Source organism: Archocentrus centrarchus, chromosome 21 (assembly GCF_007364275.1).
Source record: "Archocentrus centrarchus isolate MPI-CPG fArcCen1 chromosome 21, fArcCen1, whole genome shotgun sequence".
NCBI classification, from domain to species: Eukaryota; Metazoa; Chordata; class Actinopteri; order Cichliformes; family Cichlidae; genus Archocentrus; species Archocentrus centrarchus.
Genome location: NC_044366.1, coordinates 26,793,253 through 26,821,096, shown reverse-complemented (window position 1 = coordinate 26,821,096; position 27,844 = coordinate 26,793,253). Strand labels below are relative to the sequence as shown.

General features: G+C 41.8%; 1 protein-coding gene across 3 annotated transcripts; it reads right to left on the bottom strand.

The window, feature by feature from the left end:
• Positions 1 to 1,927: 1,927 nt before the first annotated feature.
• Positions 1,928 to 27,045, bottom strand: fhip1b (FHF complex subunit HOOK interacting protein 1B). 3 transcript variants are annotated; one of them, XM_030759023.1, is made up of 13 exons: positions 26,735 to 27,045; positions 19,824 to 20,305; positions 17,063 to 17,467; positions 16,111 to 16,341; positions 8,886 to 9,131; positions 8,509 to 8,676; positions 7,492 to 7,571; positions 6,859 to 7,028; positions 5,084 to 6,472; positions 4,066 to 4,244; positions 3,337 to 3,499; positions 2,577 to 2,890; positions 1,928 to 2,475 (listed from the first exon to the last, which is right to left on the bottom strand). In XM_030759023.1, exons 2-12 carry the CDS (start codon positions 19,950 to 19,952, stop codon positions 2,580 to 2,582), a joined length of 3,471 nt encoding a protein of 1,156 aa, XP_030614883.1. In that variant the 5' UTR covers positions 19,953 to 20,305; positions 26,735 to 27,045; the 3' UTR covers positions 1,928 to 2,475; positions 2,577 to 2,579. The 3 variants fall into 3 exon arrangements, with proteins under 3 accessions (XP_030614883.1, XP_030614882.1, XP_030614881.1); XM_030759022.1 differs by having other exon boundaries at positions 1,928 to 2,890; positions 26,731 to 27,045; XM_030759021.1 differs by having other exon boundaries at positions 1,928 to 2,890.
• Between the last annotated feature and the right edge of the window lie 799 nt (positions 27,046 to 27,844).

Genomic DNA, 27,844 nt, shown 5'->3' with positions numbered 1-27,844 from the left:
GGCACCATTTTGTAGGTTTCACTAAAGAAGTGCTGCGTGGACACATTACAGTGTTCAGACTGCATACCATCAAACTGTCTATGATTGCTTAAACAGACATTGTGAGTTTCAGGTATTGAGATTGTCTTTGGTGTCCATGAACACAAATGACTGGAACTGTGACCGACTAAGTGACACTGACAAGTAGAGCGATTACCCACAGCTGTTTGTAAAAAATAGTTTAGTTAAAAAACACAATCTTGAGTGTAAAAGTGATGGAACCTGGTCAGGAATGAGGCCCTCTGGCTTTTTGTGTTTGTTTCTTCAGATCACGCGTGTACAGCAGACTGGGCGACACATGGATGGACGGATGGCAGTGGGTAAAATACAGAAGAGATTTCTCCACCAAGAGAAACCTGTTTTCGCTGTCATCACCGAGCTCTGCAGGTGACGGGACGACTCCCCAACCACTAAAACCAACTGCGTGGAAGCTAATTTAAGCTCAGTACTATTGCACAAAGCAAACACTACCTAGCTGTAATTGTATCATAAACCTGGCCTTATCTGGCATGCAGAAACTATTTACCTATTTAAGAAAAACCTACAGGTCATTATGAAAAGCATCTAGAAATTCTGTAGAAAAGTGACTCACAGCCGGGACGAAATACCACAATTTACAAGCATAACGACACGGCTATGGCTTAGACGAGCTGAAGAGGCGTCAGCTTGTAGAGAAAGATGAAAATGGTGTAAGGGGGACAAAAAAAAGTTACAACTTTCAGAGAGGATGGCAGGCAGTTTCTCTACTGCTAAGAGCTGAGAGAGGATGGCTAGTGTGTGCAAAAATGTTACTTGGAAAGCTGGGTCACAGGTAGATGATTTCACAATGCACTCATAAGAGCAATGCAAATTTTACAGTCTTTACACTTTCTGGCAAAATTACAGAAAACTGCTACAGATATCACAGACCTGTAAAATGAAGATTTACCATTTTATAAAAACAAATGAGCAACACATACAAAGGAAAACAATGAATATCAAGTCTTGGCAAAAGCTTTTAACACTGTGTGGCTGCAATTTCATTCAACCTCAAACACAATAAATAAAAAGCTCATCACAACTTGCATCAACACCTCCACATCCTTAACATGCACATTTATACTCGGTACCCAACGATGAAATAAAGAGAGAGAGAGAGTAGCTATTTCACTATCAAAATGGGTGTTAGTGTTTAAAAAAATAAATAGCAGCATATTATTTTCCCAGAAAAGCTGTATGTTCAGTTTGGCTTGTCTCACCAAGAAAAAATAACTGAAACAAAAATGAAGAGTGAATGGAGGTTGCGTCTTAAAAGCTTCATTTTTAGCTCAAATGCTAAAATCTGTTTGAAGAAAAGTCAGTGAATGCCTCATGAGATACCGTTTCATCAAATTCAAAATAAATGGAAATAATGGCAACATTCAGTTGGGGGGGGGTCTTATTTCTCTAGTTTCGGGTCTTTTAAAAACACTAAATGACACACAAAGGATGTGACACACACATCAGTGCTGCCTTTGCGATTCCTCTGCCTCTTTTATGGCAACCGGTGAATGGCTGGCTAACGGCCTGAACAGTTGGCATCACCTTTCGGAAAGGAGTGATTCATTAAAATAAGCTCACATACACAATGGCAGACACACCTACTCCCACACATTGCTGATATGTCTATAAAACCGTGCAAATTCAAAAGACAAATGTTTAAAACATATGAAAAAAAAAAAATGGTATTAATTAACCCCAAGTTTCTCAGGACATTTATGGTAGTCGTGCTGATTCACAGGACACAAAGTGGCACTCTCCCACTCAGGTTTTCCAGTTTTCATCTCATTCAGTGATGACTAGCATTTAGCGCAGCCTTTTAAAATAAACCTAAAACGCTCCGATGTTTTTGGGAACGCTTCTGTTTTTAAAGTGAGCTTTTTCTCTTGGCTTGTCCTTGACAAAGGCTGAAAAGCTCAGATGAAAGCAAAGATGAGCCAGTTGCACAGAGATGACCAAACTGATGGGACTGCTTTGTAGATGACTGACTCGCACACACTTTCAATGTTTTCCTGCCAAACAATTTTTTGGTGTTTTCATTTTTGTTGAAGATGCAACCTTCTCCTCTGTGCCAACCTGAAAGCACCCTTTCAAAACAAAAAGATAGTTATTGACTAGCACCAGTATGTGCACCTACTTCTTTTATCTGTGGCTTTACTGTGTCATATTATACCATGAAATGGTATGTGTATATACAAGATCCCGAATCTCAAGTATTTACTGAGATTTTCTGTGTACAGAATGGAAATATAATACACGATATGCACAATATCATAAGTGTACTGATGAGGAACATTATTCCAGTCCCATATGTATCCTATAATAATTTTGGTACAAAAATCCCAGTTTCCTCTTCTGTCTGCTTCATTGCAGACGATCCATTACAGTGACCGAAAAGTCTCAGTGCTCAAGTCTGTCCTGTGGTGATGGGAGAATCCTCTGTTACTTCTTTATTTTTTTTTTTACAGCCTGCATAAACAGAATCGAGGCTATAAGCTAAGTTTGAGGACTCGGTTTACCTTCTATTCCTCCGCCTCCTGGCTGTGAGGGAAGGGTAAAGAGACGGCATGCTCCTGAGTGAGGGCAGCCAGCTCCTTGAGGAACTCACAGAAGATAACGGCGCAGTAGACGGCATTCTTTACTCGCAGTGCTTCAGCTTGCTTCTCTAGGCCAGATGCGCCGCCGCCGCCGCCACCCCGGAACAGGGCACTGTGCAGTGATTGGCCGCCATCCCGTACGTGTGCGAGGGCGAGCTGAGCGGCGTGTCGAGCCCGCGTTGGACTGTTTGTGTGACGAAGAATCAGGTCTCCGAGAGATGGCTTTCGACTCTTCACTGCAAATGAAGTACAGGAATCACAACAGGCCAAACAATGTTTCTTAAGTTGAAAAGAAGCTACAAAGCCGGCCTTGAGTTATGATTATCTTGTTTGGAATTTGTGGAATTTGGTAACAAATTACTGGAGAGCAAAAAACAAAAAAAACTCAAACTAAAACAAATCTGCTAATGTGTGGTTTATTTTTGTCTAAAGTAGTAACAGTAAACTCTAACTGCACCAATAAATTTCTTCTGCTTTCTAACAGTTTTATTCAGCTTCCTTTTCTTCCCTATATATTTTTTTTAATTCAAATATACTTCATACAATATACTTGAACTTCATAGTGTGTTTGAAATATCTGTAAATATCTTTCTTAATTTTGTTTGTAAATTATTTGTGATTAATACTTCTCATTAAATTCATAATCAAAGTCATCGGAGCCCATGCCCGTTTCTATACTCACCTAGTGAATCAGAGCGACGCAGCGTAGGAACTGCTGCAGGCGAGTCAGTCCAGTCCACTTTGCTTCGGGCCAGCAGGTACTGCTGGGCTTTCTTCAGCAGGGCGGGAAAGTCTTCATGAGATGCTGCAAACGCCTCAATGCGGTTCTTCACAGAACCTAAAACCTGGGGGGAGTTGGGAAACAAAGTTTTAAATCTTTAAATCATCTTCAAACTTTGCTTGATATTGTTAATTGCTATGTCAGTAAATTTCTCTACTCTTAGTCTGAAGTCATCCCTCAAGGTTGCAATATTCATGATCTTGAAAACTAAAAAAAAAAAAAAAGATCAGAGTATTTCCATGGAACAAATACGACACCCCGAGTCACTAAAACTGAAACGGTTTAACTTCCTGTGAATGGGTCAGTCCACCAAAACAGCAGTCATAATTATATATTTTTTAAATGTCCACTGTAGCACTGATTTAAAGTAGCTTAAAATAAAAGAAAATGGAATGTGGAAAGAAACTGGATGCAAATATCATTGTGGGCCTGATGCTTTTGGAACCAGCGCTTGCACAGAAGTAAGGTGGGCTGGAAGTGGACAACTAAGCATAAAGACACCCAAAAACTGTAATCCTCTGAAGGACAAACAAAGAAACAATCTTTCTAGTATAGAAATGTACATTTCAAAGGAGGATAAAGAGGGCACCACTAGACCATTGTAAATATGTTTTGCATAGTGTAGTGTACCTGGATTAGTGACTTGACACTGGGCTGGAAGACCATGTTGGTGTTGAGCAGAAAGGAGCGTAGGAGGGGCTGAGAATAGCAGGCCAGCTGGGCCACAATGCCAGTGAGCAGGATGTTGACGTATAACGAGTTTTGGAGCATGTTCTCCAGCTTGGCAAACAGAACCGTTATGAACGGACCTGCACAGAGGAACAGTAATGGATCACTGACTACAAAGATCCAACACTCAACTCGTTCCCCCTCAGACATCTATTAAAGTTGTTGTCAAATGTCATTTTTATAGCAGAAATAGTTAAGCTGAGTGAATTCATGCTTTTGTTAAAAAAAAAACAAAAAACTGCTCGTCAGACTAAATAGGCAGCAGGGAGTTTCAACAGCTTGTGATTATATGGTGACAAATTTTGCCACCATCCTTTAACTACACAAAGAGTTCTTAAGTCTCAGGAATTTACACTGCTGATAGTGTAATCACCAGAAACATTTCTATCAAACGCAGTACTTCAACAACTCACTACGTCGTCAGCAATCGTCAAAACAAGTGTGACAAAATTACTGACACACACCCAACCTCTTATTTAAAGAGAGCAATGTGTGTGCTGACAGCAAGACAAGCTGTTATCCCAGCAGCACTAGTGTTGGCAACTAATGCGACTACTCCAGTTTATGAGTGGGGGGCGTGACATACAGCAGGATACAGCATTACAGAACATATCAAGTTCAACAAGCAGACGCAGACCCACAAAGTGAGACAAATAATACCCAACAGCTTCTTCACCCTCTTTAGGCATTACAGCCAAACAGATCTAGACATAAATTTCCAGGGGATTACTAATTCAGGAACACAAAATCAGAGGAATACTGATAAAACCCCCACAATGATTCCCTCATGCTGCTGCACATTTAGGCATTAATAAGAATGAAAATATGATGAAAACTTTAAACCTTTTAAAAAGTGCTTATCCATAAACTGAAAGTGTTGCAAACACATGCAACAATGAAATAAATTCCTGAGTCTCACCTGTGTATGGCTGAGAGACAGGCTGGTTAATTGTTCTGGCAGGACTACAGATGCTGACCACAGACACATCTGCCTTCATGTCACCTGTCAGCTTCCCCTCCAGCGCCGAAGACAGCTGCTGTTCTTCTTCCTGCCGCTCAGCAGACAGACTCTCTCTGGAAACTTCCTCCAGCTGGCAGGCTGCTCTGCAGCGCTCTTTCACCCGGTCCTCCAGTTCCCTCAGCTCCTGTGTGAAGGCTTCAATGCTAATGCCCTGACCGTTAGCGTCACCAGGCAGCTGTGGGTCTCCTGGTGCCTGCTCCAGCAGCTCCTCAATAAGACTCTCTACAGACTGCTGACTGGCTTCTGGAAGATCTGAGGATGCATCGTGTGGGTTTAAGGTGTCACTTGTCAGGAGTTTGGTATCAGATGTTGGCTGGTTAATGGAGGTCTGAGTAAAAATCTGGCTAGGACAAAGAGATTTTGCATCACTGATGTCACTGTTGCTGAAAATGGACTGCGGGAGAGCAGCGCAGGTTTGCGAGGGGCAGGTAACAAGGGAACCATTTTGGTTGGCGTTTTCATCCAAATACTGCTGATCTCCTAAGTCCCTCTTCACTTTCTTTACCTCCAGTCCTCTATCACGACTGTCTGAGCAACCGTCTCCCTGCACCATTGTTCCATTATACATGGCCTGGTAGCTAACAGTGATGGCGGACGAGGGAATGTGCGGGGCTGGGGATGACATGGGGTGAGAAGTTGATAAAGAAGTGGCTGCAGACGAAGAAGGTACGAGAGGAGGTACAGGTTTGGGAAGGAGCTCCTCCCTCTGAAGGCTGCGTTTCTTGGAGCGAGGCGTCAGGCTGATGCAGTTGTTTTTGCCAATCGTAACATCCCACTCCCCGCTGTCCCGCTCAGAGCTACTCCATTCAGACCGCGCTGCAGCCACAATGGCCGCCCTTTGCTGGCCTGGAGAAGAGTTACGACTTCCTCCCTGCTGGAAAGAGAAGTGCTCAGGGAACAAAGTCACGGAGGGATTGGAGGTAGGGGGAAGTGGGGGTGGCGGGGCTGTGTTTGGGGAGGGGTTTTCTCCATCATAAGGTGCCGACCAGTCACGACAGGCCCAGGAGCAAAGCTCAATGCTCCTTCGGGCATCCTTAAGATACTCCAGATAACCTGAGTCCCAGTCCAGACAATCTGTGTGGGTCTGCTGATGGTGCATCGGGCTGTCAGGGGGCAGTTGGTGGGAGCTCGAAGAACCTGACTGCGGTGGATCCATGCTAGATGGGGTAGAAGCACCTCCAGCTCCTGATCCACCTCCACTGCTCTGCTGTCGCATGAAAAAAGACAAGCGGGATGGAGTGCTGGGCCTGGGCGGGGCAGGAGACTCTGTGCTGGGACTGTTTAGTACTGTAGGATGACATATACAGACACAAACAGGAAATCCATTGTTAAAACCAATTTTATTTTTTATTCTAGCAAATTATCTTGCAGTGTCCAGACAGCACAGTGTTAAATGAGAATATAATTTTAGCTTCAGGTTCTGCTATCACAGTGAATATCCACAGGCATTCAAAAGAACAAATTTCATGTTTAAATACTCGATTATTCCTGACACCAAGAGTTTTCTATGCAAATTTACTATGTTCCTTAAACAAGGAAAGAAACTGGAGCAGTTACACAACTACTGTGTACAGAAATTCCACTCAGTAAAAGATCATATGTCGAGTGTTGGCTATAGTGTCCACTTAGTGTTGGTGTGAATTGTTCCTTTTCCACAGGTGTCTGTTGCTCACCTTTGCCCCAGAATGGATTATCCTCATCCCTCTCAGCAGAGGCCGCTCCATTCTGCCGGCAGCACTCTGGGATTAACGACAGGAACTTGTCCGCCGACTTTCCGTACAAGTCGGTCTCCCTGATAGCACGGCGCTGACTCAGCATTACATGAGTACATGGCAGAAGAAACCTGAGAGCAAGAACACACACACAGAGGGAACTTCAGTCATTTTAAATAAATTAATCCACAGGTATGGGAAGATATGGGAAGCTTCACAGACTGTGTTATAATTTTTAATTCCACATTTCCATTCTTAATGTTTGCTATGACAAACCACCTTATAACACAGACACCATGTGACCCCCTGATCACAGCCTGCAGCTAATGTCTTTAAAAAAAAAAAAAAAAAGGGAAGCAGGGGTTCACTGGCAGCTTGTAGTTCTGAACCCAAAATTATAAATGAAAAAGGGCACTGCTAGTTCCTAAAATGTTGGTAAAAATGTGCAAAAAATAACCCGGCCTGTATCTTCTCATGATAACTGCAGACAGATGGTGACGTTGCGTAATAACCTGTACTTAATCTAAATGACTGGATGTGTGAAGGCCTTTGAAAGTATAACATTTGGCAAAATGCTCAGATGTGCACACATGCCTGAGTACAAGCTGCAGCATGATGTCTTCACAATTCAAGGACAGGAGAGTCCTGAAGAGGCTCAACGATACCATGCAGAGCTGCAAAACGCACAGAAAGAAATTGGTTAGAAAACAACTGTTATCTGAGGAGAAAATATGCACTTTGTATATGATGAGAAATTTCTTTTCTTTTTCAATATAACATAGGCCATACTTTTTGAATTTTTCCAAAAAGCCTCAGAATAAGTTTTAGAGCCCAATCGATATGATTTTTAAACTCAGTATTTATATTTGGCAATTTAAAAAAAAAAAAAAAAAAAAAAAAAGATATCAGTTGATACGACACACAAATATAAACAGATTTCTCTAACAAACATCTGCTATGTGCAGTTATTTATGAGTCCTTACTAAGATAATATGACAAACCTTCTGTGAGGCAACAGTGCTAACCACTGCACCACCGTAAAATTATATAACACTTTTAATATTTCCACTAAATTTACAATTGTCTGAACACCAACAAGTCTACTGAGTGGTGCTGACATTTTAAAATAATAAGGGTGAAACGTCCAGCAATCCAAAATAAAAAGTAGTGTCAACAGATTTCCATGAAAAAAATAAAATCTTTATTTTGTTTCCACTGTTCCCCACCAAATCATTTTAAGTTTTAATAATAATGACGGCCACTATGATAAACATGACGACATCCTATTTTATTTTTTTCTTAGCACCTCTATTGTTCCAAGAAGATGGAAAAGGATTTATTTGTAAGGAATTTAAGATTATGCTGAAATATTTTGCTGAGGCTTATTTAACTACATATAAATAATGGGCAACACAATCCTCGACTGTTGCAGCAGACATGAAGAGATTCAGTTTCCATGTTTATTCTGTATTCTACTCAGTTTCTGCTCTCAACCCACTCACTACCCACACAGTCGAGTTCAAATGTGGGCCTCGGGGCTCCTTCACAAACACAAACACAGACACACACACACACACACACACACACAGGTGCACACACGTATATACAGACCCTTGAATTGCTGCTGATGCGCGTGAGCAGCGTGTCCAGGATGGTGTCATTGTCATGGCGATGCAGCAGGATGAAGCGCAGAAAAGTTTTGAGGAGGGACGTCTCTGTTATGCTGCGCAGGAAAAGATCCAGGTAGGCTGTGCTGGCAATCATCTCATCCACCGATGACTGCAAACACACACAATTACCATGCATCAAAACTCCAAACAATGTGCAATGTAATAACTGTCATATATCGACAACAATAAATCAATTTCTTCAAATAATACGACATCATTTTTTTTTTTCACTCATTTGACTCAGCTGTTAAAGAAACTGAAGCCTTGCCTAACAGGACCCTTTCTAACAAAAACAGTTCCACCCTTCCCCTTTGCTACCTTGTGCAGGGCAGGGCCCATGACAGGCACGAGGAAGCCGTTGTGAAGGTAATCCAAAAGCTGAGAGCGGACCAGGGGATGCGCAACCTGCACCACAGCGTTGCAGAACTCGAGCGAGTTCATGAAGAGCACAAGCGATGACACGCCCATCCAGTCCTCCCGCCGCAGGGCATGCCAGTCATCTCCTCGAACTTCTATCTTCCTTGGCAGAGATGAATAAAGAGCACTGAGGCCTGTCGCCAACACCTGAGGAGAGGCAGAGAGGTTACAGACGATGCTGACTGACTCACCTCCAACAAGTCAGCAGGTGGCACCTCTAAAATAACAATCTATTTTTAAAGCTCTGACTGTTCGCAGTAAAACAAGTACCACAAACTAAACTAAATAACCGATCAAGAACATAACCAGCATGTTCATAAAAATGTCACTGAGTTACAGCCCTAAAGTAAATGTCATGCATCCAACCCATTCCATTAAGACTGCGCTAACTGACAGCTATTACTACAGTGTGCTGCAAATGTTTGGGGCTTAACTGGTTAAACAGTTTTAAAATGCTTTCACATTGTTCAATAATGTATTCTCAGAATCTGAAAACACAGACATTACTGTTACCTTGCCAAAAGGTTTAAATGAGTACGTCTTCCCAGCATGAGCAGACACAATGGGTTTACAGTCTAGCAAAAAGCCCCTCATGTATCTTAGTGTTTTGACAACAGCTGATGGCATTTATGAAAATCCATTGTTATTTATTTGCTTGCTGGACCTGTGCACATGTAGGATGGAGAAACCTGAACCTGTTAGGCTGACAAAGCAAACAATTCATTAAGCAAAAAGCTGACACCAAGGGAGGTGGTGTTAGTGAGAGCTTTTCTCCTCTCCACTGACACCAAGGGAGAGGAGAAAAGAGGGGTGTTTACAAAGTAAGAGAGGCTACAATTGTTACTGTTGTCTAAGAATCTTGAACTGCATCCAAAACTGTCAGAGCAAAGCTGATTATGATCTGCGTGAGTGTGCACAGGCAGGAAATAGCCAGACTCAGGCAGAGAGGAGCAATTGGTCATTAATGTCACCTCCACTGGATCTTTTCAGCTGTAACTAGGTCAGACTGAAGCCGCTGGAAGGAAGACAAGTAGAAAATAGCTGAGCTAGCACCAGAGCGTGGAGACGCGAGGAAAGAGAGTACTGACCACAGCATTTAAGCGTCGTATACAGACATACACATCGTGCGATACAGCTCGCTCTTATAATGCAGTATGAAAGCTCAGATGTTGCTCTGGGACCAGATTTTGTCAAAGCTGGATTCTGACTGTTACTCCTTTGCTTTGTTTGTATTACATGTCCGTCCACTAGGGGCACTGTTATGCGAGGAGTGTTTATGTTTTGGTGTACTGGGGAATGTTGTTTGTTCGGGTGTGTGACTTCGCGGAATAAAGATGGAGTAAAGAAGCAAGTTATCTTTATTGACTAACATTGGTAGCAGAGGATGGTTAGTAACTACAGAGTTCCGCCAACGTTTGAAGAAGGGAAGCCTTACGAAAGCTGGAAGAATGAAGTCAACATTTGGACGAGAGTTACAGATTTGGAGAAGAAAAAGCAAGCGCTTGCTGTCGCCCTGGCGCTGTCTGGAAGAGCGCGGGACACGGCGATGGAAATTCCGGTAGACGATCTAAATAAAGACACGGGAATGATCACATTGTTTGCTAAACTAGATGGCTTGTTTCTAAAAGAGGAAAAGGACAGGATCTATGAGGCGTACTCGGATTTTGACCGTATCATAAAAGAAGTAAACATGTCAATGGCGGACTATATTATTGATTTTGAGCAGCGTTACTTGCGCATGAAGAAATACAACATGGAGCTACCTGACGCGGTTTTGGCCTTTAAGCTTTTGGATACCGCGTGTTTGGATATAACGGATAGACAGTTGGCTTTAACGGCATGCTCAGATGTAACATTTGCTTCTATGAAGTCCGCATTGAAGAGAATATTTGGAGAGAAAAGAGGTGCGGCAGCAGAAGGCATTAGCCAGGAGTCTGTATTTGTAACGGAGCAACGGCGGCAAAAGGGCAAGTACTGGCGGCAAAGTCCCCATCAGAAAACTCCGCAGCCCGGTACAAACCCGCTGGATAAGTACGGACGACGGTCAAAATGTGCAGTGTGCCAAAGTACTTTTCACTGGGCTAAAAACTGCCCGCACAAAGCTGATAGTGTTAAAATTGCTGAGGACACAAACGACGTGGAAGAGTGCAATCTAACTCTGTACACCAAAGAATCACCAACAGATGCAGAAATATTCATGACAGAATGTTTTGACTCGGCAATAATAGACACTGCTTGCACTAGGACAGTTTGTGGACAAGAGTGGTTGGACAACTACAGTACTATACTCCAAAAGAAAAGTCTGAAGATTATGAAAGAGACAGAAACACAGAGCCACAGGCCCTTCAAGTTTGGTGATGGAAAAATCGTCTACTCCATCAAAAAGGTAAAAATACCTGCTAAAATTGGCAACACAAAGTGTAATATAGAAACTGAAGTAGTACCTGTTAACATCCCGCTGCTTCTGAGTAAAACCTCATTAAAAAGGGCAGGGACTGTTTTGGACATGGATAGGGACAGTGCAGTGATGTTCAACCAGCCTGTCAAACTGGACTTTACCAGTTCAGGTCATTACTGCGTGAACATTGTGGACAGTAAAAATCTTATTCACTTTGATGAGCTATTAGAAACTACTGAGGAAGAAATACTGACTGCAACAGACAAAATGGACATAAGTGAAAAGATGAAAGTTCTGGAGAAACTTTATAAACAGTTTGGACACGCCTCTGCTGATAAAATACAGAGACTTTTGACTAATTCTGGCAACAAAGACACAGAATGTGGTAGCCTGCTGAAAAGGGTTGTGGACCAGTGTGAAGTGTGTCAAAGGTATTGTAAGATCAAACCAAAACCTGCTGTCGGCTTACCATTGGCATCTACATACAATGAAACAGTTGCCGTAGATCTGCACGAACTTGAACCTGGGGTTTGGTACCTACACATTATTGACCAGTTCACCCGTTTCAGTGCTGGTAGTGTCTTAACCACCAAGAGGTCTTCTGAAATAGTCAAACGTTTTATACATGATTGGATCAGTGTGCATGGCCCACCACAAAAGTTGTTCAGTGATAATGGTGGTGAATTTAATAACGAGGAAGTGAGAGACATGGCCGAGAACTTTAATATTGAAGTTAAGACAACACCTGCTTACAGTCCATGGAGCAATGGACTGTTAGAGCGCCATAATCAAACTCTGACGGAGATCCTACTGAAAGTCAAAGCAAGTACTGGATGTGACTGGAGCACTGCTATGGCCTGGGCCCTGATGGCAAAGAACTCCATGCAAAGTGTCCATGGATACAGCCCGCATCAACTGGTGTTCGGCCAGAATCCCAACCTGCCCTCTGTATTAACAGATAAAGCTCCAGCTCTAGAGGGCACCACCAAGAGTGAATGGGTTGCCAAGCACATTTCAGCCCTGCATGTTGCAAGAAAAGCTTTTACGGAAGCAGAATGTTCAGAAAGGATACGCAGAGCACTAAAGAAACAGCTGCGGCCCGTAGACGAGCGATACCAAACTGGAGACAAAGTCTTTTACAAAAGAGTGGATTGTCCAGAATGGAAAGGACCAGGAGTGGTGATTGGTCAAGATGGTGCAGTTGTTTTTGTTAGACACGGAGGCATCTGTGTCAGAGTGCATCAACTCAGATTGAGAAAAGTTACTCACGAGAATGAAGCACCTCACTCTACATGCAATGAAGAGCATAATCAAGGACAACATACAGTGGACATCATTGAAGAGAATGTAGGAGAAGACATTATTGCAGAAAATCCTGAGAATTATCCTTTGCCTGCTCCTGAAAATGCAGAGGCCAAGAGACAGCACAATGGGAACACCATCATAAAGACAGGTCAAATTGTGACATTCAGAAATGCAGAGGGGGTCTCACAAAAGGCCAGAGTTGTGGGGCGTGCAGGTAAAGCAACTGGGAAATACAAGAACTGGTTTAACTTGGTGCTGCTTGAGCCTGCAGAAGTGGCTGGCAACAGTGAATCAGCTGATCTGTCACAGTTGGAGGATCTTCACGTCCAAGCAGATGCTGAGGATACGGATACGCACGAGAATGTTTTCGTGAGGAAGGACATGTCGTTTGATGAAGCAAAGGAAAATGAAATAAAAAGCTGGAAACAGAACCACGTGTTTGAAGAAATGGAGGACAAAGGACAAAAGTGCGTCTCCACCCGTTGGGTGTGCACTCTCAAAGAGACTGAAAATGGAATAATACCAAAAGCAAGACTTGTTGCACGAGGATTTGAGGAGCTACAAGCTTCTGACCTACAAAAGGACTCTCCAACCTGTGCCTCAGAGTCACTGAGACTTCTGGTGGCAGTTATATGTCAAAAACAATGGGAACTTCACTCTATGGACATTAAATCTGCCTTTTTGCAAGGTATGCAACTGTCCAGAGACATTTTCATCAAACCTCCCCCAGAGGCCAATAGAACAGGTGTGCTTTGGAAACTAAAAAAATGTGTGTATGGTCTAGCTGATGCTTCATTGTATTGGTATAACAGGGTAAAAAGCATCATGATGGAAGCAGGAGGCATCATGTCTAAGGTGGACCCTGCAGTTTTCTATTGGCTGGATGAGCACAAAAATGTATCTGGTGTACTTGCTTGTCATGTTGATGATTTTATATGGGGTGGATCACACATGTTTGCAGAGTCAGTCATACCCCACCTGAGATCAAAGTTTGATGTCGGTCGTGAAGCACACAATAGTTTTTCGTATGTGGGGGTAGATCTTGTTACTGAAGGTCAGAAGGTACAAATACACCAAGAAACATACATTCAGCAACTGCAGTCCATACACCTCTCACCCTCACGAACAGCAGAGTCAGCTTCACCTCTCACTGAAAAGGAGACAGAGCAGCTCAGATCAAAGATAGGCCAACTTCTGTGGGTGGCAAGACAGAGCAGGCCTGATGTCATGTTCGATGCTAGTAATTTAGCATCGGGTCTCAAGCATGCTACAGTACAGACCATTAAAGAAGCAAACAGAGTTGTGTGTAAGCTCAAGGCCAAGTCAGTTGAATTGAATTTTCAACACCTTGGGGAAGACAGTAACTTAAAAATGGTTACATTCACTGATGCATCTCTTGGAAATCTTTCAGATGGGGGTACTCAAGGTGGGCACTTCATTGTTTTAATGGGTGACAATGGGCGGTTCTCTCCCATTTCATGGCAGTCAAAGAGAATTAAGAGAGTTGTCAGAAGCACACTGGCAGGTGAAACACTCGCGATGTCTGAGGGGATCGATAATGCCATTTTTCTTTCCACACTCTTTTCTGAACTCAGTGACGGTAGTACTGCTTGTCCTCCACCAATATTCTGTGTGACCGATAACTTCTCTCTTGTAGATGCTCTTAAGTCAACTAAGTTTGTTACAGAGGTTACGCCTGGAAATCAGTTTGATCAAAGAGCTGGTGCAAACTGAGAAAGTTCAAGTGTTGTGGTCTCAAACAAAAGACCAACTCGCAGATTGTTTAACAAAGAGGGGAGCATCCACAACCTCACTCCTTAAGGCTCTTTATGAAGGACATTGGGTTCTTCCATAAATTTATTCGCAAGATGTTTCGCATTCTACCAGGTTGGAACTGGTCTAACAAAAGAAAGAAGAAAAAAAATCCTTAATGGTTGTGTTTTGTCATGAGTTTTAATATATACATCTTTGTTTCTTTTTCTTTTAAGAAAAGTGGGAGATTGTTACTCCTTTGCTTTGTTTGTATTACATGTCCGTCCACTAGGGGCACTGTTATGCGAGGAGTGTTTATGTTTAGGGGGGGTTCTGCCTGGTGTACTGGGGAATGTTGTTTGTTCGGGTGTGTGACTTCGCGGAATAAAGATGGAGTAAAGAAGCAAGTTATCTTTAATGACTAACACTGACCAATCTTCCTGACATTCAAATGTATGCAGAGACACGTTCCCATCACAGAATCGTTATCCAAATGAAACTAATAGCTTTAAATATGCATCTCAGACTGCAATAAATACAACGTGGCTCTTTAATTACATCTAGTGGCAGCAAAAGGAAACTACAAATAAAGTGTTTTCTTAGACACGGAATAATCTCCAAGTCATGACTGCATCTCCAAAAAGGAAAAAAACAAAAACAATCACAGTTTCAAATTGATAAAAGAACTTTTTTTGTTTTCATGTTTCTTTTAGGCCCACTGCTAGAAAAAAATGTGAGGTGCCATCATGTAGTTAAGCTCTGACTTCAATCTTTCAGTCTGTTGATTTGGCAGTTTAGACATTATCAGAATAAAAACATAACCATTACAATAGTAACGAAACTGCATTTCACACAAGTTTCACAAGACTAGCTGCCATTCTTACCACTAAACATTTTAGTTTATCATAAAAACTGCAAACATGTGATGTTGGGTGAGGTTACGGGTTTTTTTTTTAAAGGTTTTTAGGAAGCTTTGAGTTGATACACAGCTGATAGGATGTAGATAAGGATGAATGGCCTGTCAGAGTGCATAGTCATCTCCTTCCCCTTCCATTATCACACACCATCACTAATGCATCAGAATTAGACAGCATGCACAAACACACACACACACACACACACACCCAACCCTCCCTCTTAAAAGCAGTGATGGAAAGTAAGTCAGGATCCCATGTTATAAGCTGTCCTCGACCATCACATCAACAAAGAACAGGTCATATTCACCACATAATCATACTGACACAGGAACCAAAATTGATTAGAAATAAGAATGCACAGGATTGGGACATGAAAATGAATTTTAGTAAAATCAGCTAAGAGGTATGTAGCTGCACCTTTCTGTTGACCATATAGTAGAATTTAAAAAAATAAATAAATAAAGAGCTTGGATAGTTGTAATTACTCACTCCTGAAACATTGAAGTGCTTTCAATGAGATTCTGAAGCTGATATCTTCTGAAGGTTTAAATTTGCATCCAAACAGAAGATGGATTAAACTCTGCTTCCCCGTTCAACATCTATGTGGCTTTCCTTCAGTCATTATTAAAGTCATCTCACTTGCTTTCTAAGAGGTTTTGATTTGAGTCTGGTTTTGCCCATACCAGTATCAATCAAGGTAAAACTGACTAAATAGAGAGAACTGAAAGTGAGTTTTCCAGAGCACCTTACTCACCGGACAAAAGTAGGAGTTCTCGGCAATGTACCGTGCAACAGCCTCATGACTGGCTGAGGCCGCCATTACCAGCAGTAGTGCATCTCGCGCCTGCTGTCCAATGGCTCCATCTCGGTGGATGAACGGCACAAGCAGCGAAAAGATCAGCAGGTTGGTTGAGCCCTGCTGGGCCGGCGCAGCCCGGAACAACATCTCTAGAACCACCGGCTGCCGAGCCATTGACACACAGATCTGGTGGAGGAAAATATCATTCAAAAAATTAAAAAAAAAAAAAAAAGCACAATGATGAAACACTAATGAAAAGTATTTTGGACGTCAGTTCTTATTCCAACTTTGGTAAAGAAATTAATCACTAATTACTAATCAGTGCAAAGGTTTCCTTTTATATGAAGCAAGTCAGGACCTCTTTCCAAAGTGTTTAAAACCTTTCTGTGAACACTGTTCATTTTTATTGCTATTTATTTATGCACCAAATTAACCTGGCCATTTAAGTGGAAGCCCTGTAATTATATGGTATGTGTAGTTGGTTTTTTTTTTTGGTTGTGTGAGAAAAATGCCACTCAGTATGTGGTATTATTATTCTTTGCTTTTTCAATGAAAAGCTGCCTGGCATTCTCATTAAAATTATTACAATCTAATTAGATTTTTAGATTAGACCCATCAAAAACAACTAGCGGGTTAAGAGTGTCCAAAAAAGAAAAGGGTAAAAGCTGCAGACGTGACAGCAAATGAAAAATATCATTTAGTTTGTGAGATTTCATAAAAAGCCACAGCTTTTCCAGTCTTTGTCTCTCAGTCACTTAACATTCATTCCTTTTCAACTGCCTACCAACAACAAATAATAAACAAACCTGTCTGTCATATGTGGGATGTCTAGTCTTTGACCCATATTTTGTTTAATAGTGAGTGCATATACTGTACACACTGGAATAGATCATAGGTTTTTGTGTACCTGGTTGAGCAACAATACCAGGCTGTTCTCCAGAGCGGGTGGACAGCCAAGTTCTGGGTCAGCACAAGCTCCCAGAAGCCTCAGCAGGGGGTGGAGGACAGCAGTGTGCTGCAGCAGCGGCTGCTGGGACTGACCGATAAGCATCTCAAACAGCTTGAGCAAGGCACCCTGGCTGTCTGGGTCCAAACCGCGGCAGAGGTGCCACTGAACCAGCCTCTCCAGAATATTCTCTGTGACCACAAGCTCCAGGATGGGGCCCATAGGTGGCACGCTGGCGCCGCTCTCTGAGCTCTCAGCAGGTCGCTCCTCTGCCAGCAGACATAACATCTGGTCGGTGTTATTTCTCACGGCTGTAAGGTCATCACTGGAGGATGAAGTCTCATGCTGCTCCAACACCCAAGAGACCTGAGAAAAAGAAGTAAGGAGTGGGTTGTTCTTAGTGCTGACTCATAGAATGGATTTTCAGCATCACTGAGATATAAACGTGGAATCAACACATCACAAAAAGCAGTTTGAAACATCATTAAGAAAAGTCATTTTCTATACACATTCATACAAAATTCATGCTCAACATTCAAAATAACTGATTTCATTTCTTTATTCAGCGGGCTTAAGTGATTAAGTGTTTGAGGTCCATAATGCCAGGACCTACTAAGCATGAACACTGGAACTGTAGAGCTACATGCACGCATCACTATTTGTTTATATAACACAAGGCATATCGTCCTTGTAGCACTGAAAGTTACCACACATTGCAATGATCCCTCAAATCCTGCAGGTTTACGTCTATGTTCGGATCACCTTGTAGTTCAAGAGAAAGAAATTCCCTCAAGGCTCTCCCAAGATATTGAGTCCATGAGAATGAACAGACAGGCCACCCTTACATTTAATACCTCCAGCCATGCCTGTCGCTGGCATGGAGACATAAAGACAGATACTTTTTTAAATTGTCTAAATACAATATTGTATGATATATAAAAAGTGGCTACCAGCATTACAACCCAATTATTTGAAAGATAACTGCAAAAATGTGCGGTCAAAAGAGTATGAGAATAAAATTGTTAGGAGACGTTCAATTAGTCAGCATGACTACAGCAATGATGAATTTGCAGATCTGGAAGCAGCTTGTGCAGATAAGAGATGGGCTGCTTAAACTGTAAGATAATGGATCATGTTGCAATGCATTTGCGACATCCATCCATCCTCTTCTGCTTATCTTGTTCAGGGTCGCGGCGGGGCTGGAGCCTATCCCAGCTGACAGGGTGTACCCTGACGAGAGGCAGGGTACACCCTGTACAGGTCACAGCCTGTCGCAGGGCCAACACGGAGAGACAGACAACCGTTCACATCTATGGGCAATTTAGAGTGATCAATTAACCAGTAACGGCATGTTTTTGGACTGTGGGAGGAAACCCACGCAGACACGAAGAGAACATAACACCTCCACACAGCGAGAATCGAACCCAGGCCTTCTAGATGTTATTCCAGCTGTGAGGCAGCGGTGCTAACCACCACACCACTGTGCTGCATTTGCGACATATCCACTTATTATTGCCAGTATCTGCTTCTTCTACAGTGGATTATAAAGCATTTCCGCATTACTACAACTGATCCTTTTAATCAAACAAACTCACTGACAGGACCAAACCTGTGGAACTTTAATAAGTATTGCCAAAGTGTAGAAAGAGCACAGCTGCAAAGTGTACACACCCAGCAATTCCTGAGGAAAAAACAGACTATTACTCAGATCTCTTTTGTTGCCTCAGATTAATTTAAACCGTCAGGCAATGCCAAGGCTCTGTAACCTATAAATGTTCAGTAGGTGACAGGACATCAGCCAGCCACGATGTTAAAATATACTGACTGACTTCCCTCATCAGCACTGGCACAGCCATCTGAACGTGTGAACTTTCACACACGGTGTCCGGACAGATAATCATTCACTAAAACAAAGAAAACGCCACACAAAGTCGATCACATCATGTCCTATGACAAGGACAACACAGTTGCAGTACAGCAGGCTGCTGAATTATAGCAAAAATCCTAATCTTGATCCTCAATATAATAACTTCTATTATTTGACACAATTATTGACTAACTTAAACATAATGCATAATTATTTTACATTTCTTTGAATTTTAAATATAATTCATAAGAAAAAAAACAATGTAAAGGAAAAAAAGAGATGTGCGATTGGTAGGGGACATTTGGTAAGGAGTTAGGCCCAGTCCACAGGGAGTTTTCTGACTGCAAAGCTCATCTCGCAAGGGAAACTACTGGTTTGCCTCCACTTTGGGATCTTTCCAGAGGCAGACAGGGGCAAGGAAAGCCCCAGGCTCACCTGACTCAGGAGACCCGCAATGCAGCCGTGGGTCGGGCAATGGAAAGCTTAAAGGCATCACTTGGCAACGGTTAATAATTCTTCCACAATTTATGTGCGAGTTTTACTTTCTTAAAATAGACCTTGTTGACCAACGGCTCTCTTTTAGTTATCTTAGCTGTAGGTGCACTAAACAGGGAGTGAGTTTGAGCTTTTAGGGAGAAGTAAAAGCACACCACTACAAAATGAAAAAGAAGCAAGAGCTTCGTAAAGAAAACAAATGAACAAACATTTTAGTTTCAAAATTATTGGATGCCAAACTCATTTTTATCTTACAGCCTACTATCTACAGTTAGCACTTATAAAGAAGTGTTTTACTGTTCAACAAAACAAATCTTATCTACCCACATAATCAAGAGAAGGGGTGTGTCTTAAACTCACCTGCCTCCAGTGGTTCTCGAACACCATAAGACAGGTCTCTGGGTCAGCAGTGCAGGGGCTGGAAGGGGCGGCACTCCGACCGGACCGACTCCCCGAAGCCCGTGGGTTTAACCTGCTCAGCCAGCTCATACTGAAACCAGCTTAAAGCAGACCAAAGGTCACAAAACCTCAAAGACGAGGGGAGGAAACGAGAAAATAGAGCACGAGGCAAAGGAAACTATGAGGGAACAAAAGGAAAAGATGAAGTGGGACAGAGGAAAAGAGAAGTGTGAGGAAAAAGGGCAGAAAGGGGAGGGAAAGTGTATCCAAACAGAGGAGGAGGAGAAAGAGGTCGGCTGCACAGGCTGTCAATCCCAGTCAATGTCCATTTAAGAAAAGCCTGCTGCTGCTTCAGAAACTTTGTGACCCTGTCCTCCTTGTTGATCCGGTCATCCAGTCTGAAGCCAACACCACTCCATAGCCGGTCAGGACTGGCAGTCTCTCTGTGTGAACAAAAAAAACAACATTAAACTCAACATGTAAACCTGGAAAGGATAGTAATACCTCTTCATTCACAGTCTTTTACTGTACTCACTTTAAAGCTTGTGTGTATTACTAAAACATCTTATTGCATTTTTCTTATTATGGGCTCTTGAAACGTGACAGAATAATCACTAGATTAAGGATTGCCACTGTGTATGTTATGCCTACATGCTGAGCCACAGCCTTCAATGGGAGTCTTAACAAATGACTAGTACATCTGGTACTGATTAGTGACAATATTGATGATTACTTACTATTACTATTTTCAGAACACATCAGATCTCAATGGGGGAAAAAATGCTGGATATCTAAACTGATATGTGCTGGGTAATGTGTTAGGAATGAAAGGATGCCAAATCATTTGATGGGAATTAAATTCATCAGCCTACAGAGGGCTGAATTCAAAGGCACCCCAAAATCAAAGTGAAAAAATGATGCGGCGGGATAGCCCATTATGCCAAAATTTCATCGTACCAACTCAAAATGGTACTCAGTAGTTTGTATGGTCCCCACATGCTTGTATGCATGCCTGACCAGACTGGGACATCCTCCTAATGAGATGACAGGTGGTGTCCTGGGGGATCTCCTCGCAGATCCGGACCAGGGCATCAGTGAGCTTTTAGACAGTCTGAAGCACAAACTGGCAGCTTCCAATGGACCGAAACATAATGTTCCAGAGTTGTTCTATTGGATTTAGGTCAGATGAGCGTGGGGACCAATCAATGGTACCAATTCCTTCATCCCCCAGGAACTGCCTGCATATTCTCGTCCCATGAGGCCAGGCATTGTCATGCACCAGGAGGAACCCAGGACCCACAACACCAGCGTAGGATCTGACAATGGGTCCAAGGATTTCATCCTGATACCTAATGGCAGTCAGTGTGCTGTTACCTAGCCTGTAGAGGTCTGTGCGTCCCTCCATGGATATGCCTCCCCTGACTATCACTGACCCGCCACCAAACCAGTCATGCTGAATGATGTTATAGGCAGCATAACGTTCTCCACGGCTTCTCCAGACCCTTTCACATCTGTTAACCTGTTCTCATCTGTGAAAAGCACAGAGTGACAGTGGTGGACCTGCCAATTCTGTTATTCTATGGCAAATGCCAATCGGGCTCCATGGTGCCAGGCAGTGAGCACAGGGCCCACTAGAAGAAATTGGAAATCAGGCCACCCTCATGAAGTCTGTTTCTGATTGTTTGGTCAAAGACATTCACACCAGTAGCCTGCTGGAGGTCCTTTTGTAGCTCTGGCAGTGTCCAAGCTGTTCCTCCTTGCACAAAAGAGCAAATATCGGTCATGCTGATGGGTTAAGGACCTTCTACAGCCCTGTCCAGCTCTCCTAGATTAACTTCTTGTCTCCTGGAATCTCCTCCATATTCTTGACTGTGTTGGGAGACACAGCAAAGCTTCTGGCAATGGCACATATTGATGTGCCATCCTGGAGAAGTTGGACTACCTGTGCAACTACTTTAGGGTCCAGGTATCACCTCATGCTACCCACAGTGACACTGACCCTAGCCAAATGCAAAACTAGTGAAAAACAGTCAGAAAAGATGAGGAGGGGAAAAATTTGAGTGCCCTCCACCTGTAAAACCATTCCTGTCTTGAGGGTTGTCTCATTGTTTCCTCTCTAGTACACTTGTTGTTAATTTCATTAACACCAAACCAGCTGAAAATGATTAACAACCCCCTCAGTTACTTAACTGACCAGATCAATATCCCAGAAGTTTAATTGACATGATGCTAAACTCTGATTAAATGTGTTATTTTTTTTTTTGGGCAGTGTATTTATTATTGGCTGAACATTGCACTCAAGAGTATACATAGATCACGACTGATGAACATCTGATGCAATGATGTACACATGTGGCTGTGTGTTTTTCATAATGTGGGTTGCTTTCATTTTGTTTTCTCTGTGGTAGCAATATGCTGCTATATTTGTTAGCCCCCTTATGAATATCGATAAGTTGTTATCATACAGCTGCTCTTTTTCTGCTTTTGCATGCAAGTAATCAGATTTTGCTGTATTCTGTTTCCTCAATTGGTTAAGAACAAAAAAAGTTACTCAATGATATTAAACACTCTTGCTAGTAAGCTTGATATTCACCGTTTTTTTCCGCAATGCCATTACATTTTAATAGCTCCAAAAATATCTGCCAGGAAGTGTGCACTTAGCGATTTATTGTGAGGATTAGTGTGAAATGACTGAGCAGATGGTTAATGATGGATTTTGCTGGAAGACAGATTTGAGTGTTTTGGGGTTTTTTTTTTTTGTTTTTCTTTGGTTTGTTTGTTCTTTTACCAATTTCTTATTGAAACTGATTTTAGTCACACCTGATTATGTAGCTAAGCTGCCCCCTTAAGTATTTACTACCAGGTCATATGTTAATCAACAGTATTCTTCACTCTTACGGGTATTCAATTCAGTCACTAGCCTAGAAGTTGAGAAAATTTTATCTAGGTCCCCGTCAACTTCATTGTTGTCTATGATTATTTCGCCCCAGTCACTTGAAGTTTCTATAATCTGTGGTTGCCAAGTTGCTGCAAAGCGCTTCAAGTGTGGATGCAGCTTTAAGAATGGCTTCTTGACAGCCACTGTTCCACTGAGGCAATTTCTGATTAAGCTTCGGCTAACAGTAGATGGATCAACTGAAGGGCAGATGGATCTCTCAGGTCCTGTGTCAGGTCTTTGCTGATTTTTTTTCCTCTATTTCTACTGACTTTCAGATAAAGTTCATCTGCTGTAGATTGTTTTTTTTTTTTTTTGTTTTGTTTTGTTTTTGTTAGCCCTGTTGCTTCTTTTGTCCTCCACTTGTTCGGTTTACCAGACAAACTGCTTTCAGCCAATAGCTCTTTGGGAATCAACTTGTTGGTGCAAAAATACTATTTTATTCCTGTCAAACTGTTATCTTTGGCATTTTTTCATAGATTCAACTAAAGAAATGGGAACAAATTATGTGTTTTTGTGACAGGTTGGTAGAAACAAAGTCCCTAAAGATCAACTTTAAAATTGGTTCTTTGCCAAGTTGTCTGTTATGTGTGGATACAACACTGGTTAATCCCTTGAGTTAGGTGCCTCTTTATGCTTGAATGACTCATAGGTCAGTGTTTAGTGGTTTAACTAAAACAAATTCCCCTGAATCAGGTCAGATACAAAGACTGGACTGGACATGAGTAAAAAAGCAGCCAATGTCCAAAGAAAAACTTAAAAAAAACAAAACAAAAAAAAAGCCTTCAATAAGTCTCGAGAACTATTGCTCAAGTCCAGTTTAAAAACAACAACAACAACAACAAGGTCTCTCTCCCTGGAAGCAAAATATAAAGAAGAGGGGTAGCTCACGGCTTTTGCGCAGCATTGTATGTGTACTGTTCTGCTCCATTTGCTCCATTTTTCAGATTAGGAGAACCACACTATTAAACACACAGATTTACCTGGCGCTGAAAGGTTTTGCTAGTAGTGTGAAACTGGCAAGGGCTTGAACGTAACAGACATAACTCGTGTTTTATCAAAATGTTTCCTTTAAATGTGACATCCATTAGGCTGAATAGGTTAATAAATTCACTTCAGCTGAGATACATAAATGTTAAAGCAGATTACAAACATCTGTTAATGCGGCCACATGATGTGGACCAACATCACATGAACAGGACTTGGGTCAGACACGAAAAAGATCTGCCAGCATTAGCCTCAACTTCCCTAAATCAATACAGTTCAAATGCTTCTCTCTTTTTTTTTTTCCCTTACCTCCCCTCATACAGCAGCTTGGGTATTTACACACAAACACTACTGAAAAGGATAGGTTACCATATTCCATAATTTTTAATGATTCATCATTCCTTAACATCTGAGTCAAACTTAATGATACTGCTTGCAGGGGGGGGGGGGTACTGCTTCAAATGCATTAATTCATAACTATAAATAAAAGTGGAAAGTGAAAAGTAGCCCAACCCAGAACTAAAACACGTATGTACAGCAAAATGACAAGTGAAAATAAGATGATTTGCAAATGCAGTTACCTTAAATGAATGTCAGCTAGTGTGCCTCACTTTCTGACCCTGATATGCAGGAAGTAGAACATCCAGTATATGGACATTCAGCATTAGTTTCATTTCAGAACACACACAACATCATAAAAAAATAAAAATACACCCATAAAAAGGTTCAAAGTTCAACTACATATTCTGCTTAAGGGAGGCTGCCTTCATAAAGACAAGAGTATTTGTCAAAGCTTAGTCACCGAGCACGCCAAAGCACAGTCTTGACTGCTATAATCTCATAACATAAGTCTAAAGGTCAAAACCTACTTTAGACCCACTAAAAGTGTTTATGTGACAAACTTAGAGCCACCTCTGCTTTAAGCAGAAATTCTCCAGGTGTGAAAAAAAGCAGCACTCCAAGGTCTCTGGAAATGCTGCCCCCACTCTTATCCCCGTGGGCTGTTGTTCATCACTGATCACATCTGTGACAGAGGCAGTGAGCAGTCATAGTCAAGACATGATGAATTAGGGATGTCACTACTTGTTTTGTTGTTGTTGGTGGTGGTTTTAGTACCACTGGTACTGTAGGTAGTGTATGTGCCAAGACTATTTCTTCTGGAACTGAAAGGTGCAAAGTGCACCTATAAGTGTTCTCGTCTATCCTTACATGCTGAAGAAGAAGAAGAAGAAGGATGCCCACAAGCCATAGACAGACCAGATGGCGACAGCTGTGGCTGCAAAAACACTTCCAGTCCTGTAGCAGTCTATGGGAGAACAGCTTTCTGTCTTGACCTCTGTCACTCATTTGTGAATAAAAAATTAAGTCTATTTTTGTAAATCTTGGTCATTCCATGTTTTAAAAGTTAAGGATCATCCAAGGCATCAAACTGCACGCTCACTGGCTAATGACTTGTGACTGTCAAGTTGTTAGTCAATAATCGTGCAGTTTCGCAGTCAGGCCTGCCCTTCCTCATCGCATCGCATCATTTTTGTGCAACCAAGGTTGTGACGATGAAAATGCTCATCTCAAAGCTTTGAAATGGGACTTCAGAAACCACTGAGTGACGCTCCAGTAGCTACGTCCATTTTTTTTTTATATATATACTGTCTATACCAGATATGCAGGAAAATCTACACATAGAAGCTGAATAGTGCAGCTGCTACAAACATCAACTTTCCAGCACTGTACTAACTAGTTAGTAGCTTACAGTTGAGCCACTGCTTGATTCTGCCTCATTAGCTGACCAGCTATGATGCACACTTGGCTACATGAGCCTCTGCAAGTGCTTGAGAGTATTTTAGTTAAATAATGCATCAATGTGGTTTTCCTGTGCATAATCCAAAGTTATTCTGAGACTGCAGATGTAAACTAATCAGACACCTAAACAAACTGGAGGGGCTAATGATTATTTTCCTTTATAGAGTCACCTGCAGTCATATGTTGCATCAGCTGATAATAAACTGATCTAACAAGTTTTGAAAATTGCTAAGCACATATTTCCAGTCCCCAAGGTGGCATACTTAAATTGCTTACATTTTTTAACAGCAGTCAATGATCGATTATTGAAGCTAAAGCACCAGTAAATATTCACATCTGCAAAGCTGAAACCAATTGAATCCGGTGCATTTTGTTTGAAAATAACTCTACCAAATATTGAAATTGCTACAGACGCATTTTCTTTATTAATCCACTGCTGAAATCTGAAAAACGACAGTTTGATTTTTTTGGTGGATGGAAGGCTGCAAGAAGTGCCTGAAAATAGTCATACTTTAACTTTTTGTTAAGGTTATGAAGTTACTATTTAAACCCGGGAAATAAAGACAACTAGTCTACTTTCTTAAAATTTGTGAGCAACAGACGCACTTAAGTGGACAATCAAAAAAGGCATTTACATTAAACGATGTGATCTGTGAACGTACTATTCAAGAGCACCGATCTACTAGAGTTTCTCTTGCACAGAAGTGACAGATTTTTAGAGTTTCGTGGTTACACTGCCAAAGTCCAACACAGTCCACAGATCTAACGCACAGATCACAGGTAAGATCACAGGTAAGATCACAGAATAATGCATCAGTCACTGCAGTGTTTGGGGTCATACGTCCCGTTCAATCTGACGGATTTAGAGGACCGATAATGCAACCATCAAATGGTATTGCCTTTAAACTGGTTGGTTTAGCAGCGCTTGGGCTTTTCTGCACTACATCTCACTTGAGCCAGCTGAGGCGGCTTACACTGTGGTCCGACCGAAAACAACAATCAATGTATTTCAAATGCGAGACGATGAAGCAAGCTAGTTGATACTGCAAATATAACTAGCTACCTTAGAAATGTCACCCATGTATATAGCTCATGTATCTATTTATCGTGCTGGTGTACTTCAATATGAAGTCACAGCGAACCTACCTACCTTATGGGAGTCTCAACAGTTGTTGCGAAGTGCTGAATTCCTCGGACCTGCTAGCTGGCTGCTAGTAAGTTAGCGCTGGTATGTTGCTAGCGACTAGCTGCTGATGAATTCCACAATGTCAGAGCACTAAACGACTACCAGAAAGGAGGTAACAGCAAGACAACTGGCAAGACAGAACACAGTGAGTCAGGGACGCTAGGGAATTAACCACTCCTTCATTGAGGTTGCTGTGCATCCTGTTAGCAACAGATAAACATCCCATTTGATGGTTTCTCAAACACTCTTCGCTTTCCCGCAGCCATCTTACTTTAACTCCTCCCACACGTCTTCTCTGACTCACAGCGCTGCCTCGCACAGCTGTATGAGGGCTTTAAAGTGCCCACATTAAGCTTCGACTGCTGTCCAGTGCACACTGCGTACTAATCATGCTGCTGGTTTCTGCTGTCAACTAAAGGCTGCAACTTGTGAAAAATTGCTAAGCACCATTCTTGACCTTGGAGTTAGCACCATCTCAAAGTCAGATAACTGTTTCTAGCAGTGGCTCTGAAAGCTCAAGTTACTGCAGCTTCAGAAAACACACGCAAATAAACCAAAACAAAGTCAAATTAGGAGAATTTGTCCAACTTAAAGACCGGCAGTGGTCCCCTTGAGCCCCAAATATGGAAAGCAAAACCTTATGCAGAAAAGTATGGAAGCTTGTTTCCGCCACTTTTTTTTTTTTTTTTTTTTTGCCATCCATAAGTCAAAATTGGGTTATTATCTAAAACTGATTAAAAATAATTAAAAATTTAGAATGTAACTTGAAATTTTGTGTTATTAAGTTGTAATTTTGAGATAATAACCCAAATTTTTAACCAATGGATGGCACCAAAAAAAAGTTTTTTTTAAACGATGGAAACACGCTTCCATAGAAATGAGACGCAGTTATGGAAAAATTATTAAATAGCCTAAATAAAACACAATTAGGTACAAATTTTTCCTTTTTTTTTTTTTTTTTTTACATTTTCAACCTCCCCTGCTATGATCCACTATTTATTATCAGATTTGTGCTTCATCATAATGAAGCAGTGACACTGAAGCGCAGACCTAAACTAAACAGAGTTTGTTACG

What these genes read in the sequence shown, in the direction of transcription:
- fhip1b (XM_030759022.1), bottom strand. Translation starts at nt 19,952, where the DNA reads ATGAGCTGGCTGAGCAGGTTAAACCCACGGGCTTCGGGGAGTCGGTCC. An exon ending in AGAACTCCTACTTTTGTCCG is followed by an intron (nt 9,132 to 16,110) that starts GTGAGTAAGGTG and finishes GCCTCTCCTCAG; the next exon opens with GTGTTGGCGACAGGCCTCAG. An exon ending in ATGCTGCAGCTTGTACTCAG is followed by an intron (nt 7,029 to 7,491) that starts GCATGTGTGCAC and finishes TCTTGCTCTCAG; the next exon opens with GTTTCTTCTGCCATGTACTC.